Source organism: Scyliorhinus torazame, chromosome 28, assembly GCF_047496885.1.
Source record: "Scyliorhinus torazame isolate Kashiwa2021f chromosome 28, sScyTor2.1, whole genome shotgun sequence".
Classification (NCBI taxonomy): domain Eukaryota; kingdom Metazoa; phylum Chordata; class Chondrichthyes; order Carcharhiniformes; family Scyliorhinidae; genus Scyliorhinus; species Scyliorhinus torazame.
In genome coordinates this window covers 14,329,690-14,345,333 of record NC_092734.1, presented here as the reverse complement: position 1 = coordinate 14,345,333, position 15,644 = coordinate 14,329,690, and the positions used below count along the sequence as shown (strand labels likewise).

At 46.8% G+C, this 15,644-nt stretch overlaps 1 protein-coding gene across 8 annotated transcripts in view; it reads left to right on the top strand.

Moving 5' to 3' along the window:
- camk2g2 (calcium/calmodulin-dependent protein kinase (CaM kinase) II gamma 2) overlaps positions 1-15,644 on the top strand; it is a 480,776-nt gene that overhangs the window by 202,396 nt on the left and 262,736 nt on the right. For all 8 annotated transcript variants that reach the window (XM_072491514.1, XM_072491515.1, XM_072491516.1 and 5 more), the window contains exon 3: positions 2,260-2,319. In XM_072491514.1, the coding sequence (XP_072347615.1) occupies positions 2,260-2,319 (60 nt within the window). The remainder of the gene's footprint in view (positions 1-2,259; positions 2,320-15,644) is intronic.

The window sequence follows — 15,644 nt, the reverse complement described above, 5'->3', positions numbered from 1 at the left end:
TGAAATGTATTTATTTTTAAAAATAAATTTAGAGTACCCAATTCATTTTTTCCAATTAAGGGGCAATTTAGCGTGGCCAATCAACCTAGCCTACACATCTTTGGGTTGTGGGGGCAAAACCCACGCAAACACAGGGAGAATGTGCAAACTCCACACGGACAGTGACCCAGAGCCAGGATTGAACCTGGGACCTCGGCGCCGTGAGGCAGCAGTGCGAACCACTGCGCCACCGTGCTGCCTGCCTTGTGTGAAATTGAGGTTAAGGATAGCTGACATACACTGCACGGTTCCAATGCTTATGCAAAGCACTGCTCATGATGCATTTAAAAGAAACAAATCGGCATGAAATATTTCAATTTGGCTATGGAAATGTCATGGTTTTATTTTACTGAGAGTGGGTGAACCCTGTACACAGGAACAAGCCTTGTGCATTAGAGTATTTGTAACGACTGCTTCCCAAGCGTTTGAAATTTCTTTTTCCCGTACTTCGGATTGCTGGTGAGGTCTAAGATCATGCCCATCTCAATTGTTTGAGAAAGTGGCAATGGGCTTTCTCCTTGAACTGTTGCAGTGCTGCTCATGATCATAACAGCAACAATTTATATTTCTATCGCAAGGTAGCACAGTGGTTAGCACTGTTGCTTCACAGCGCCAGGATCCCAGGTTCGATTCCCGGCTTGGGTCACTGTCTGCGCGGAGTCTGCACGTTCTCCCTGTGTCTGCGTGGGTTTCCTCCGGGTGCTCTGGTTTCCTCCCACACGTCCCAGAAGCCGTGCTTGGTAGATGATTTGGACATTCTGAATTTTCCCTCTGTGTACCTGAACAGGTACTGGAATGTGGCGACGAGGGGATTTTCACAGTAACTTTGTTGCAGTGTTAATGTAAGCCTACATGTGACATTAAAGATTAGTATAAAGATTATTTACCTTTCACATAATAAACCATTTCAAGGTGCTTCACAGGTGGCTAAAAGTAACGTTAGACACCACATGAGGTGCTATTAGAGGAGATGATCAAAAGCTTGCTCAGAGAGGTAAATTTTGAGGAGCGTCTTGAAGGAAGGAAGAGGGGTGTAAGGATGGGATTTAACAACTAGGGCCCAGGCAATTGGAGGCACGGCCACTAATGGCGGAGTAATTAAAATCAGGGATGCTGAAGAGGCCAGAATTCGACGAGTACAGATATCTGTGGGGTTGGAGGAGCAGACTAAAGATGTGCAAGTTAGGTGGATTGGTCATGCTAAATTTCCCCTTAGGGTCGGGTTGCAGGAATAGGGAGGGGAATTGAGCCCAGGCAGGGTGGTCTTTCAAAGGGTCGGTGCAGACTTGATGGGCTGAGTGTCCTCCTGCATTGCAGGGATTATATGATTACCAAGATAAGGAGAGGCGAGGACATGGAGGGACTTGAAAGCAAGGGTGAGAATTTAAAAATCAGGCATTACTTTACTGGCAGCCGATGGATTCCAGTGAGCACAGGGGTGGCATGGGATGTGCTGCGTTTAAGGATGCAAGCACCAGAATTTTGAATGACCAATCTTTTGGAGGGTAATGTGAGAGACCAGACAGGAGTGCATTATTACAGTTGAGACTAGTCATCGCAAAGGCATGAATGAGGGCTTCAGCAGCCGATGACCTGAGGCAGGGGTGAAGTCGGGTGTCTTCGTACTGATTGATTTCCTCTCTAGTCCACTTGGGTGATTGTTGAGGGGGAGGGTATGGTGCGGGCATTGAATGAACCATGCAGTGAGAGACTGGGGTTCTTTGACTTCCTCGAGAACATTAACGAACCAGCCGGGTTACTGTGACAATCTTGCTGTTTCATGTTAATGCATCCTGTTCAGACCAAATTTAACGATTTCAATTTCAGAACTAAGATTTGAACTCATGACCTTTAGATTGCTAGTCCATTATCATAATTACTACACTGCTATAACCTACGTCCGAACTGGCTCAAGTACAGTGAGATTAATGTTTGGATTACTTTTGTACTGGTGAACCTTAAGCCATTGGCATGCACACTGCAGTAAAATTCATACTTCAACTTTGACATTGTTGTGCCTGTAGATCTTCCCCCATTGATTAATTTGCAGGAGGTGCCAGGAGCTTTCATTTTCACTGATGACATTGGTGCTGACGTAGATTACACAAGTGCCGCTATAAACTATCCATCAATTCACAGCTTTATTTTTTAGTTTAAATGTTCTACTCCTTGCTGGAATCTTTTGGTTCACAATTCTCCATTTTGTTTTTTGAACTGTAGATCACCAGAAGCTGGAACGAGAAGCAAGAATCTGTCGGCTGCTGAAGCATCCCAATATTGGTATGTTCATTTAAAAAGACAATTGTTTGGTTAAAAGCGAGGGTGGACATGCTCCCCGCAAAAGGACATGGGATTCACATGGTAAAGAGGTGTGAAATGGGAGGGAGCTGTAATACCACCACCTTGTGGCTATTTATGTATGTATATAAGGAACCTGCAATAAACCAGTTTCAGTTGGGCATTGGAATGCCATTTGTGTGCTGCAGTGTTTCTGTCATGCAATAATGTCACAGTCAGGCAGCAAGGTGGAATTGTGGATGTTCCCTGACTGAACAAATTTGTGTCGGAGAAGCAAACCCCACAGAGGATTCTTCCCTGAGAAACAGGCTTGAAAATCTGGTTGTGGGGAAAAGGCTGTTTGTACACAAAGGTGGAGTGGTCTTCAAAGGTGGCTGTGCCAACAGGTATTGAGCAACTGGGAGAGTCTAGTCACGACTGAGAGTCCTTTGACATCCAAACCGGTGCCGGATTGTGGTGATTAGGGGATTTTCACAGTGTTAATGTAATAATAATAATAATCGCTTATTATCACAAGTCGGCTTCAATGAAGTTACTGTGAAAAGCCTCTAGTCGCTACATTCCGGCGCCTGTTCGGGGAGGCCGGGAATTGAACCCGCGCTGCTGGCATTGTTCTGCATTACAAGCCAGCTGTTTAGCCCACTGTGCTAAACCATCCCCTAATGTAAGCCTACTTGTGATGTTAATAATGATTATTATTACTATCATATAAATGCAGTCCAGAAATGAAGAGGAATGTTTCATTGATAATTGGGGCAGGGAGGCAGGCGATGGTGCAGGGGTGGAACCGAGCAGTCCTGTTTGACGGAATACGGTATAGGGTTGAAACCATGGAGGGAAAGGGAGAATAACATTTTAAAAACCAAGTGTAAACTGTTGAATTCGCAACAAATTGAAAGTCTGAAAAAGCTCTGGTTTTCTGCCAGATGCTTCACCTGGAAGGGAAATCTCACAAGGTTGCTGTTTTGAAGAAAGGAAGCCTATTAGAGCGGAGACGGCAAATTCTCCATTTTGTATTGAATGTAACACCTACTGATATAAGTAGATAAATTGCCATAATTTACAGATTTACTTACAAATGAACAGATCTTCTCAAGGTTGGCAGCTTCATTCGAAAACACAATTCAAAGAAAGGAGACTGTAGTTTTAATAATGAAAAGCTAGTTATGGTAATCAACAATCATAAGATGCCCTGTGATTTCCAAGTGCAAACTCCAAAATTCTTTTGGGACTTTGTTTCACTTCTGGCCTGACACTTTGGCACAGTAAAAATAGCACACAGGAAGCAATGCTATGTAGTTCAGTAGGAAAAGTATGAACAGGTTTGCAAAGAGTTCCCCTCCTTTCTAACTCGACCACCTCAAAGAATGAGATTCATTTCACAAGAAATATGAAATAGAGAAAATTGTCAGGACTATATTTATGATGTTGCCATGTGAGGATTCTTGCTTCAAAGCGTGGCAATAGGAATAAAATATTGCGGGAGACATGAGTGGACATACAAAAGTGAGCCTTTGGCAAATTTCATAAACTGCATCTGCTTTCATAGAATTTACAGTGCAGAAGGAGGCCATTCGGCCCATTGAGTCTGCACCGGCTCTTGTAAAGAGCACCCCACTTAAGCCTACAACTCTATCACCATAACCCAGTAACCCCACCTAACCTTTTTGGTAACTAAGGGCAATTTATCATGGCCAATCCACCTAACCTGCACATCTTTGGACTGTGGGAGGAAACCGTAGCACCTGGAGGAAACCCACGCACACACGGGGAGAACATGCAGACTCGGCACAGACAGTGACCCTAGCCGAAATTGAATCGGGGACCTTGGAGCTGTGAAGCAACTGTGCTAACCACTGTGCTACCGTGCTGACCTCACTTTTTGAAGTAGAATTTGGCTAAATCTTAACGTGTTCAACAGTGTGCACATTTTAGTATGGGGTGTGTTCCCTCACTTTGTTGCTTGGCTTTCGTTATATTTGGAACTGGACAACACGATTGGCGAATTTGGCGAACACTGCTGATTGGAGATCACCTTTCAATGAATGTGGTCACTTAGATTGAAGTTGCAAAGCCTGAAACGGCAATGGAAGGTTGCTTTTTGGGACCCTGCTCCACATAAACAGGGTGAGCTCTGGTGAGCCAGCACAGGTGTGATTCATTGGACTGAAGACGTGTTTGGATTAAATGTCCTGCTAGCCCAAATAGATAAATAGTTTGCTCTTGATCTTCAGTTCCATGCTTGACTGTGATTGCTGTTTACATGTGACGAGCTGTTTGCCATTGCGGCTCATAATTGACTTTGACAGTTATTTGTGTTTGACAAACTGTTTTTAGCATAGTCGACAAACACCCGTCTCGCTCGAGGAAACTCCATGGCGACCATAATAAGAGGTGGTCAGGACGCGAGCGAATTTCCGCATTATGTGGCATTGGCTGAGCAAGGCGCGGACCCCTTGAAACCGGCTGAGTTTCCCATCTTGGTGTAAGAAGTCCCCGTAAATCATTGGTGCTTTCTCGGCCCTGTGAAAATTTGTTAGGATATGTACTTGTATACGTGCAATGAGCTGTAACGTTGTGGTGCGTGCAGTCACTGCTAATGAAAAGCCACAAGCTGGAGCAGTGTTCAAAGCCGGGAGGCTTTGTACAGCTGATGATATTGGATTTATTTCCAGTCTTGAGAGCAGCTTTCTGGCTGCTTCTCTCGCTACACAGGTTGAGAGATGTTTATCGGGAAATCAGATCAAGAGGAGCTGATGCTGCTGTGAAACCTGAAGAATTGTAATTGCTTTGGTCTGGATACTGCTTAATAATTCACATTATAATGCCTTGAATTTTCAAAACTTCCATCTCAAAATTACTATTAGTGAATGGATACTTAACACGTTTGCTATTATTTTTGGTCTGCTGCATTAGTCTATTTATTTAACTGGGTTAACCTCTGTGCAAAAATAGGGGACAGCAGAATTTCAGAAGAACACATTAAGCGTGCATCCCTGAGAGTCTTTTCTAGATTTTGTATTTATGGATATGTTGAATTCAAGTCAATAATCAGGGAAAACCTATGGCTTGATATCGGAAAGAAATGACCACAACAGCTGCCTCATTGTGAATCTAAATTGGCTGAACCAGTATGTGCCTCTGACTCTTGCAAAGTGCCAGCATGGACACACCCTTCTGTGATAGAAGATTCGACGGTGACTATGCATGCATCTTAAAAATCCCATTCCAGCTACTCAATTGAAAACAATTGATTGCGACCTAGCACCATTGCAAACATATCGCCATGAGGGCTGCAGCGATTCATGAACTACGACCCATCTCCACCTTATCAGCGCAACTAAAGATGGACAGTAAGAATGACATTGACAACATCCCAAAAAACAAATGTTAAAGAAACAGCTTTGTGCATAACCTGGTACCTATCAATAAGCTCATTACCTCCTGATTTCCACGTGAAGCAATGACATACATTTATTCAGTATATCATGCTCATTATATGGTCCAATTGGAATAGAATATTCAGTACCAAATAATCATCTCGGCAGTATTTTGTTAAATTAATTTAGAGGATGTGGGTGTTGCAGGCAATGCCAGCATTTATTCCCCATCCCTAATTGTCCTTGAGAAGATGGTGGTGAGCTGCCGTCTTGAACCGCTGCTGTTCCTAAGGTGCAGATACCCACACTGTTGTAAGGGAGGGAGTTCTAGGATTTTGACCCAGCGACAATGAAGGAACGGCAATATATTTCCAAGTCCGGATGATGTGCGATTTGAAGGGGAACATCCAGGTGGTGGTGTTTCCAGGTATCTGTTGTCCTTATCCTTCTAGATGGACGTGGTCGTGGGCTTGGAAGGTGATGTCTAAGGAAACTTCCTGCAGTGTATCTTGTAGATGGTGTACACTGCTGCCACTGTTCGTCGGTGGTGGAGGGATTGAATATTTATTGATGAGGAAACCGGAGAAAACCCACGCAGACACGGGGAGAATATGCAAACTCAGCACAGTCACCCAATGTTGGAATTGAACCCGGGGTCCCTGGTGCTGTAAGGCAGCAATGATCACCACTGTGCCACTCATTCAGGCAAGGGGAGAGCATTCCATCACACTCCTGACTACAGAAAATTCTTCCTGTATGTTTAATATAATGTACTTATATTCATTGCATTTCTAATGTGTATTCCTCAAGAAATAATAGGGAGAAATGGTGGCGTAGCAGACCTGTCACTGGACTGGTAATCCAAAGAGCAGGCTAATGCTCTTGAGGACGTGGGTTCAAATGCCACCAGGACAGCTGCAGGAGTTTAAATTCAATCAATGGTGACCATGGCAGCTATTTTTCATTCTTGCGGAAATGTGCCATCCTTATCTGGTCTGGCCTACCTGTGACAAGCAACCCTTAGCAATGTGGTTGACTCTTAATTGAACTCTGAAATTGGCACAGCAAGCTACTCCATTCAAGGGCAATTAAGGATGGGCAATAAGTGTTGCTACGCCAATGATGCCTACCTCCCATGAAAGAATAAAGAAAAGATTAATGCCTCATATGATGTATGATATTTCTCCGCGTTTTTGTTAGGAGGGCCTATCTCGATTGGCTCATGAATTTCTTAAGGCCCTCACTCCAACCATTCTTGGAGAAATAAGAGCATTGGTGGTGGAGGAGGAAGAAGATTACTGCCAAATGTTGATATTTTATTTTCAAAATATCTCAACCTGGTTGGATGCTGGAGCTTGTCAAGGGCACTGGTGTTATCAATTGAATGTTTTTAACTTGCTGATTTTGGGTTGGGGCCGCCAAACATTAAGGTAATTGGAGTTCAGGATATTATAGGAGCTCACCCAGAAGCACGGCTTGAAGGAGCACTCCTTTAAGCATCCTGACTGTGTCCATTGTTTGTGTGCGCAGGCTTTACGTGTAACCCTAAGCCTGATGAATCAACAGGATCTTCATGCAAACATGTCGAAGACCTAAAAGGCTGACATTCGGGCAGCACGGTAGCACAGTGGTTAGCACAATTGCTTCACAGCTCCAGGGTCCCAGCTTTGATTCCCGGCTTGGTTCACTGTCTGTGCGGAGTCTGCACGTTCTCCCCGTGTGTGCGTGGGTTTCCTCCGGTGCTCCGGTTTCCTCCCACAGTCCAAAGATGTGCAGGTTAGGTGGATTGGTCACGCTAAATTGCCCTTTGTGTCCAAAATTGCCCTTAGTGTTGGGTCGGGTTACAGGGGAATGGGTATGGGGATCGGGTGGAGGTGTGGGCTTGGGTAGGGTGCTCTTTCAAAGAGCCGGTGCAGACTCGATGGGCCGAATGGCCTCCTTCTGCACTGTAAATTCTTTTTTAAAAAATATATTTTTATTAAGAATTTTTCAATAACAATATTTTCCACCTTACAACCCCCCCCCCCCCCCCCCCCCCCCCCCGGTAACAAAGAGAAGAAAAAGAACTCGCGTGGCAAGACATGAACATGGCAATTCAATAAAATACAGAACTTTGTACATTGGATTCTTCCCGTACATGTCAGTTTCCGGATCATTCATGTGCTTTCTTGCTCACATGCCCCCCACAGGAATCGCCCCTCCCCCCCCCCCCCCCCGGGTTGCTGCTGCTGCTGTCCGACCTTCATTTAACGCTCTGCGAGATGGTCTAGGAACGGTTGCCACCGCCTGTAGAACCCCTGCGCAGACCCTCTCAAGGCAAACTTTATCCTTTCCAACTTGATAAACCCAGCCATATCATTTATCCAGGCCTCCACGCTTTATCCAGGCCTCCATGCTGGGGGGCTTCGCCTCCTTCCACATTAGTAAGATCCGTCGCCGGGCTACTAGGGACGCAAAGGCCAGAATGCCGGCCTCTTTCGGCTCCTGCACTCCCGGCTCGTCCACTACTCCAAATAGTGCTAGCCCCCAGCTTGGCTTGACCTGGACTTTCACCACCTTAGATACTGTTCCCGCAACTCCCCTCCAGAACCCCTCCAATGCCGGGCATGACCAAAACATATGGACATGGTTCGCCGGACTTCCTGAGCACCTCCCACATCTGTCCTCCACCCCAAAGAACCTACTCAGCCTCGCCCCCGTCATATGCGCTCTATGAACCACCTTAAATTGTATCAGGCTAAGCCTGGCACACGAGAAGAGGAATTAACCCTACTTGGGGCATCAGCCCATAGCCCCTCCTCAATCTCCTCCCCCAACTCCTCCTCCCATTTACCCTTCAGCTCCTCTACCAAAGCCTCCCCCTCTTTCATCTCCTGGTATATCGCCGACACCTTGCCCTCCCCGGCCCATACGTCCGAGATCACCCTATCTTGAATCCCCTGTGCCGGGAGTAGCGGAAATTCCCTCACCTGCCGCCTCACAAACACCCTCACTTGCATGTACCTGAAAGCGTTTCCCGGGGGTAGCCCAAACTTCTCCTCCAGCGCCCCTAAGCTCGTAAGCGTCCCGTCAATGAACAGGTCCCCCATTCTTCTAATCCCTACCCGATGCCAGCTCTGAAATCCCCTGTCCATTCTTCCTGGGACAAACTGATGGTTGTCTCTGATCGGGACCACACCTAGGCTCCCGTCGCACCCCTGTGCCGTCTCCACTGCCCCCAGATCTTTAGCGTTGCCGCCACCATCGGGCTCGTGGTATACCTTGTCGGCGAGAGTGGCAGCGGTGCTGTCACCAGCGCCCCCAGGCTCGTTCCTTTTCAGGACGCCATCTCCAACCTCTTCCACGCTGCCCCCTCTCCCTCCATCACCCACTTACGGATCATTGCCACGTTGGCTGCCCAATAATACCCACCCAGATTCGGCAATGCCAACCCTCCTCTATCTCTGCTACGCTCCAAGAACCCCCTCCTTACCCGCAGGGTCTTGCTCACCCACACAAATCCCGTAATGCTCCTGCTTACCCTCTTAAAAAAGGCCTTAGTGATCACAATTGGGAGGCATTGGAATACAAAAAGAAATCTCCGGAGGACCACCATTTTAACCGACTGTACCCTACCCGCCAGCGAGAGTGGCAACATGTCCCACCTTTTAAAATTCTCCTCCATCTGTTTCACCAATCGCGTCAAATTGAGTTTATGCAGTGCCCCCCAACTCCTAGCTACCTGAATCCCCAAATATCGAAAGCTCCTTTCCGCCCTCCTCAACGGTAGGTCCTCTATCCCTCTTCCCTGGTCCCCCGGATGGATCACAAAGAGCTCACTCTTTCCCACATTGAGCTTATAGCCCGAAAAGTCTCCCAACTCCCGTAGGATCTGCATTACCTCAACCATCCCCTCCACTGGATCCGTCACATACAGCAACAGGTCGTCTGCATACAGCGACACTCTATGTTCCTCTCCCCCTTGAACCACCCCCTTCCATTTCCCCGACTCCCGTAACGCCATGGCCAAAGGTTCAATTGCTAATGAGAACCTGCCTCGTCCCTCGATACAGCTGGAAATACTCTGACCTCCGCCGGTTCGTGACCACACTCGTCACCGGGGCTTTATACAGGAGCTTAACCCAACTAATAAACCCTCCCCCGAACCCAAACCTCCTCAACACTTCCCAGAGATACTCCCACTCTACCCGATCAAAGGCTTTCTCCGCGTCCATGGCTGTCACTATCTCCGCTTCTCCCTCCACCGATGGCATCATTATCACATTTAAGAGCCTTTGCACATTAATGTTTAACTGCCTACCCTTTACGAATCCCGTCTGGTCCTCGTGAATCCCCCCAGAACACAGTCCTCAATCCTCATGGCCAACATTTTTGACATCAACTTAGCATCTACATTAAGGAGCGAGATCGGTCTATATGACCCACATTGCAGTGGGTCCTTATCCCACTTTAAGATCAAAGAGATCGTCGCCTCCGACATTGCGGCCATCATCCCAGTTCCCTCATCCCCGAGTCTCACCTCCCTCCAGTACCGACGCCCACATTCCCCATCATCATCATTTTGTGATGATGAAAAAAGGAAATTTTAGGAATTTTAACCAGAACTCTACCCACATCCCCATCCATCATCCCACCCACAAAATATTCTTTACCCATATTTACAACCCCATATACAACCACATCCCCTCAGTTCGAGTCCAGTTTTTCCGTCTGTATAATAGTCCAAGCCTCTTCTGGCGTTTCAAAATAATGGCGTCGGTCCTGCTAAGTGACCCACAGTCGCGCAGGCTGCAGCATGCCGAACCTGACTCTTTTTCTATGCAGCACCGCCTTGGCCCGGTTGAAGCCAGCTCTCCTCTTTGCCACCTCCGCGCTCCAATCCTGGTGTACTCGGATCACCGCGTTCTCCCATTTGCTGCTCCGCACCTTCTTGGTCCATCTCTGCATACTTTCTTTATCCACGAAGCGATGGAACCTTGCCACTATCGCCCTTGGCGGCTCATCTGCCTTGGGTCTCCTCGCCAGGACCCGGTGAGCCCCCTCCAGCTCCAGGGGGGTCGGAGAGGCCTCCGCACCCATCAGCGAATGGAGCATCGTGCTCGCGTATGCCCCAGCATCAGCTCCCTCCACTCCTTCGGGAAGACCCAGAATCCGGAGGTTCTTCCTCCTCGACCTGTTCTCCAGGACCTCAATTCTCTCGGCCCACCTCCTGTGCACCGCCTCGTGCGCCTCCATTTTTACCGCCAGGTGCTGGATATCGTCCTCGTTGGTGTTCACCTTATCGTACACCTCACGAAGCTCCACCGCCTGGGTCGTCTGGGTCTCCTTCAGCCCCTCGATCGCCAACAGCATCGGCGCCAGCACCTCCTTTTTCAGCACCTCCACACATCTCATGAAGAACTCCTGCTGGTCTGGCCCCCACGCTGCTTGCACTCCGCCCTCCGCCATCTTGCCTTCTTCTCCTCGTTTTGTTCTCTGCTCCATGGCCTCTTTCCTCGCCGCTCCACCGTTGCTCCCTGCCAAATATTTGGGGGGACGGGACCTCACTGCTCCTTCCCACACGGGATCAGTCAAAAAAAAGCTCCGTTGGGGCTCCTCTGAAGAGCCCGAAAGTCCGTTTTCGCGGGAGTTGCCGAAACGCACGGCTTAGCTACGCATCGCCGCAACCTGCAGTGCACTGTAAATTCTATGGTCTATGGACATCATTTACCTGTTGCACAAGAAATTGATTTTCTGCCTTTGTTTTTAATTTCAAATCATTTTGCGGCATTTTGGTAGTAGATGTAAAGACTGGGAAATAATAGTCATATTATTGTGTGCACATTTATTCAGATTAAATTCCTTGCAAGTGTGACAAAGCCATTGGTCCCTACACCGACATCTATATGGGTTAAAGAGTTCCCTGCAGATCTCTGTGAACGTTTGAAATGGATTCAGCCAGATTCAAGCTCCAGGTTTGCCCTTCAGCTTAGACATTGAATAGGCCAACTGCTCCACACGGGAGAGGAACCGTTGTGGCGAATGGAAAATCTTTTTTGCCTCCTTTCTCACACAGTTCATTGCAATATTGACAGAGACTTTTCGATATGTCTGGTGGGGGGAGAGGCCTAGTATTTTTTTTACAATAGAGAGAGAGATGTCACTTAGATGATTTACAGAATAGAAGAACATCTTGCAGTTCAATAAGAGAAGAATGTAATTGGGATTTAAAGTAAGAGCAGGAAGGGTAATTTTAAGTGTTTGAGTTGCTAGCAAAGGAAGAGAGCATGACACAAAAAGGATTTCAATGCCAAGATCGTACCCTGACAATACTTTGGTTAGTTAAATGGTCAAAATAATTATTTGAGGCCTTGTCTTGTAAAACCGAGTCTATTCCTGGCAATGACTCCTTCACACTTTGCCACTTCCAGAGACGATGACAGCTATTCTGGAATCAGCAGTTGTGGGGTGATGAGTGCAGGCTATCATTGTAATTCAGACCAACCTGGTGAGTGGTGGGACAGAGCGAAGACCAACTGCCCGCTTCCTAGAATCCAGGCATTCGTGGAATAGTGCACAGCTGCGCTTTCCCCTTGGAAATGAAGCTTTCAAACGACAAAACAACAGTGTCACATGGAATGGAATGCTAAAATCCTCCCAGCCTTTTAACAATGAGGACATTTGCAGATAGAGTTGGCAAGGCGGGGGGAGGGCAGGGGGGTTGGCGGGGGGTGATACAAGGGGTGGTGTGGCGGTTTGACAGTGACGAAAGCAGCTGAACAATGGTTAAAAGTACAGTGCCCTGTAAAAGAGCAGAATACAGATGATGGAGATACAATTGAACGAAATCAGCTGTTACAGTTGGACCATGAGGATAATGGGGCTAAAGGACACAGACCTTTAACAAGGTCAATGGTTAGCTTCCCTTCCCACAGGGCAGTAGACACAAGGAAGTGACTGCCAGAGAAGGAAAATCATTTGAAGTCAATGGATGTGTAGAAATGGCTGCTGGAATGCTAGGTCATCAATAGCACCATTTGAGTGAAAGATCTTTGTTTTCAGAGGTGAAGCAGATAGTGAGTGGCAGGGAAATGTGTGAGGATAAAAGAATGAAAACTGTTTTCAACAGACTGCAATGAACTTTTAAAAAAAAGTTACCTAAAGGTTTCTCTGTTGAGCAGCAACATTTTCTTCCTGTACGGTCCTGTCCTTGGATGAGCTAGGGTACGGAAGGATCTCGGATATTTATGGGCAGATGTTGGCGACAGAGTAGGCTTCTTTGGAATAAGTAGTGGGAGGACAAGTTGGAGGTGGTCTTTAAAGGGGTGTGTGGAATGAAGCTCTTCATAAGGTCAACTTCTCTTGTGCGAGGTTTTGTTTGATACAGTTTAAAGGTGATGCATAGGGCGTACTTGACCAGGGTGTGTATGGGTGAGTTCTTCTCTGGTTGGAGGATAGGTGAGAGGTATTCTAGTGGGCCGGCGAACCACATGCACATGTTGTGGTCTTGCCCCAAGGTTGTTGAATTCTGGGTCTCCTTTTTTGAATCAATAGCAGGGATTTGTTTTTATTTTTATTTAAAAAAAATAAATTTAGAGTACCCAATTATTTTTTTCCAATTAAGGGGCAATTTAGTGTGGCCAATCCACCTAACCACATATTTTTGGGTGTGGGGGTGAAACCTACACAGACACTGGGAGAATGTAAAAGCTCCGGGGCCGGGATTGAACCTGGGTCCTCAGCGCCGTAGGCAGCAGTGCTAACCACTGCACCACCGTGCCACTCAGGGATTTTTAAAAATCTAAATTTAGAGTACCCAATTCTTTTTCCCAATTAAGGGGGCAATTTAGCATGGCCAATTCACCAGCCCTGCACATATTTTTGTGTTGTGGTGGGGACACCCACGCAGGCACAAGGAGAATTTACAAACTCTACACGGACAGTGACCCAGGGCCGGGATCGAACCCGGGTCCTCGGCACCGTGAGGCAGCAGTGCTAACCACTGCACCACCTCGCCGTCCAATATCAGGGATTCTAGGTGTTTTTAAAAATTCATTTACGGGATGTGGCCGTCACTGTTTGGCCAGCATTTATTGCCCATCCCTAGTTGCCCTTCAGAAGATGATGATGAGTTGCCTTCTTGAACCGCTGCAGTCCCTGAGGGGTAGGTACACCCACTGTGTTGTTAGGGAGGGAGTTCCAGAATGTTGCCCCAGCGACAGTGAAGGAACGGAGATATATTTCCAAGACAGGGTAGTGACTTTGAGGGGAACCTCCAATTGATGGTATTTCCAGGTATCTGCTGCTCTTGTCCTTCTAGATGGTAGTGGTCGTGAGTTTGTAAGGTGCTGTCTAAGGAACCTTGGTGAGTTACTGCAGTGCATCTTGTAGATGATGCACGCGGCTGCCACTGTTCGTCGGTGGTGACTTGTGTCTTGTAGATGGTGGACAGGGTTTGGGGAATCAAGAGGTGAGTTACTCACCGTAGGATTCCTAGCCTTTGACCTGCCCTGGTAGCCACAGTATTAATATGCCGAGGCCAGTTCAGTTTCTGATCAATGGGAACCCCCAGGATGTTGATTTTGGGGGATTCAACGGTGGCATTGTCATTGAATGTCAAGGAACGGTGGTTAGATCATCTCTTGTTAAGGTGGAGTCGTGTCTGATTGTGGCCATCTTTGGAGTTTCAGACTTAGCGGTGCTGCAGGAGGGGAAGCAGGCAGATATTTTTGCCTTCGCTTGCCTAATAGCCTGGAGGCGAGTCTTGCTCGGGTGGAGGTGTGTTTAAATCACTCAGTCGTTTTTAATAGTGTGTATTTGATTTGAAGAATTACCGAGTTGTATTTTAGAACTCAACCACTATATTTGCTGAATGAAGACAATTGATCTGACTAGCTTGCTGCCGGGCTAGTTGGAACTTCCTAAATTTTGTATTGAAAAATTTACTTTATCAGTAGACGCTAAAGCTGACGAATAAAGTTTCAAATAGCTTAACCAATAAGCGCAGTCTGGAATCTCTGTTATTTGGGAACTAAGAAGGGATAACACATATCCAGGGTTCCGAATAGACACACAGATCCATCAAGGTGTCCGACGCTGCCTAAGGCTTTGGCTTCGTTAGGGGACCTGGTGGATTTTCTGCACTCTGAGAAGATCAGATATGCTACGAGAGGTGTCGGTGGATGGGTTTTACTCAAGGCTTTTCATTACCTTTTTAAGGAGCTGGTTACTGTCAGCTGTTAGGCAGGAAGGAAGGGGCAGGGCATTGGTCAGTCTAGTGGGGTTTTCTTTGTGGTGGAGGGACTCGGGGAGTGGGGTGGCGGTTGGGAGGGGTTAGTCTTGGTACGAAGCTGGGTGAGGGTGGATGGGGTTGTGCCGGGGATATTTTTTGTAACCATGTATAGTTATTTATTTTTTAAAAACACTTCCTTAACTGAATCTATTTCCAGCCAAGAGTTTGGAATAATAAAAGGTGATTGCAAAAGAGTTTAATGTCCAGCATACTTATGCAGAAAGCTACTTTTTCATTCACAGTTGGTTGTCCATTTCCTTTCACTTCAATGCAATAAACTACACCAGATTTCTTTGCACGCATTTGAAAAGAAGGGTGGAACAAAGCAGAGCATAGGAGTTAATTGCATTAGGCAGCTTTATTGTCCTCTGTGAGATGGAATTAAAGCTAGCCTTTCGATTCCGGGATCTCCTGCAAAGATTGGAGCCGGAAACGCGACAATGTTCAATTCCAGTGATTACATGATGTATTTGGTCACAAACGATAGATACAGGCTGTCATGATATGCAGACGCACATATAATGATATACGGACAAGCAGCTAAAGGACACAGAGAACAGGACATGACCAATAAGCAGGCAGGACACTCGGGTGGAATCTGACTATAAAAGACACGAGGCACTCACACTCCGCCTCTTTCCACTGATGAACATCTA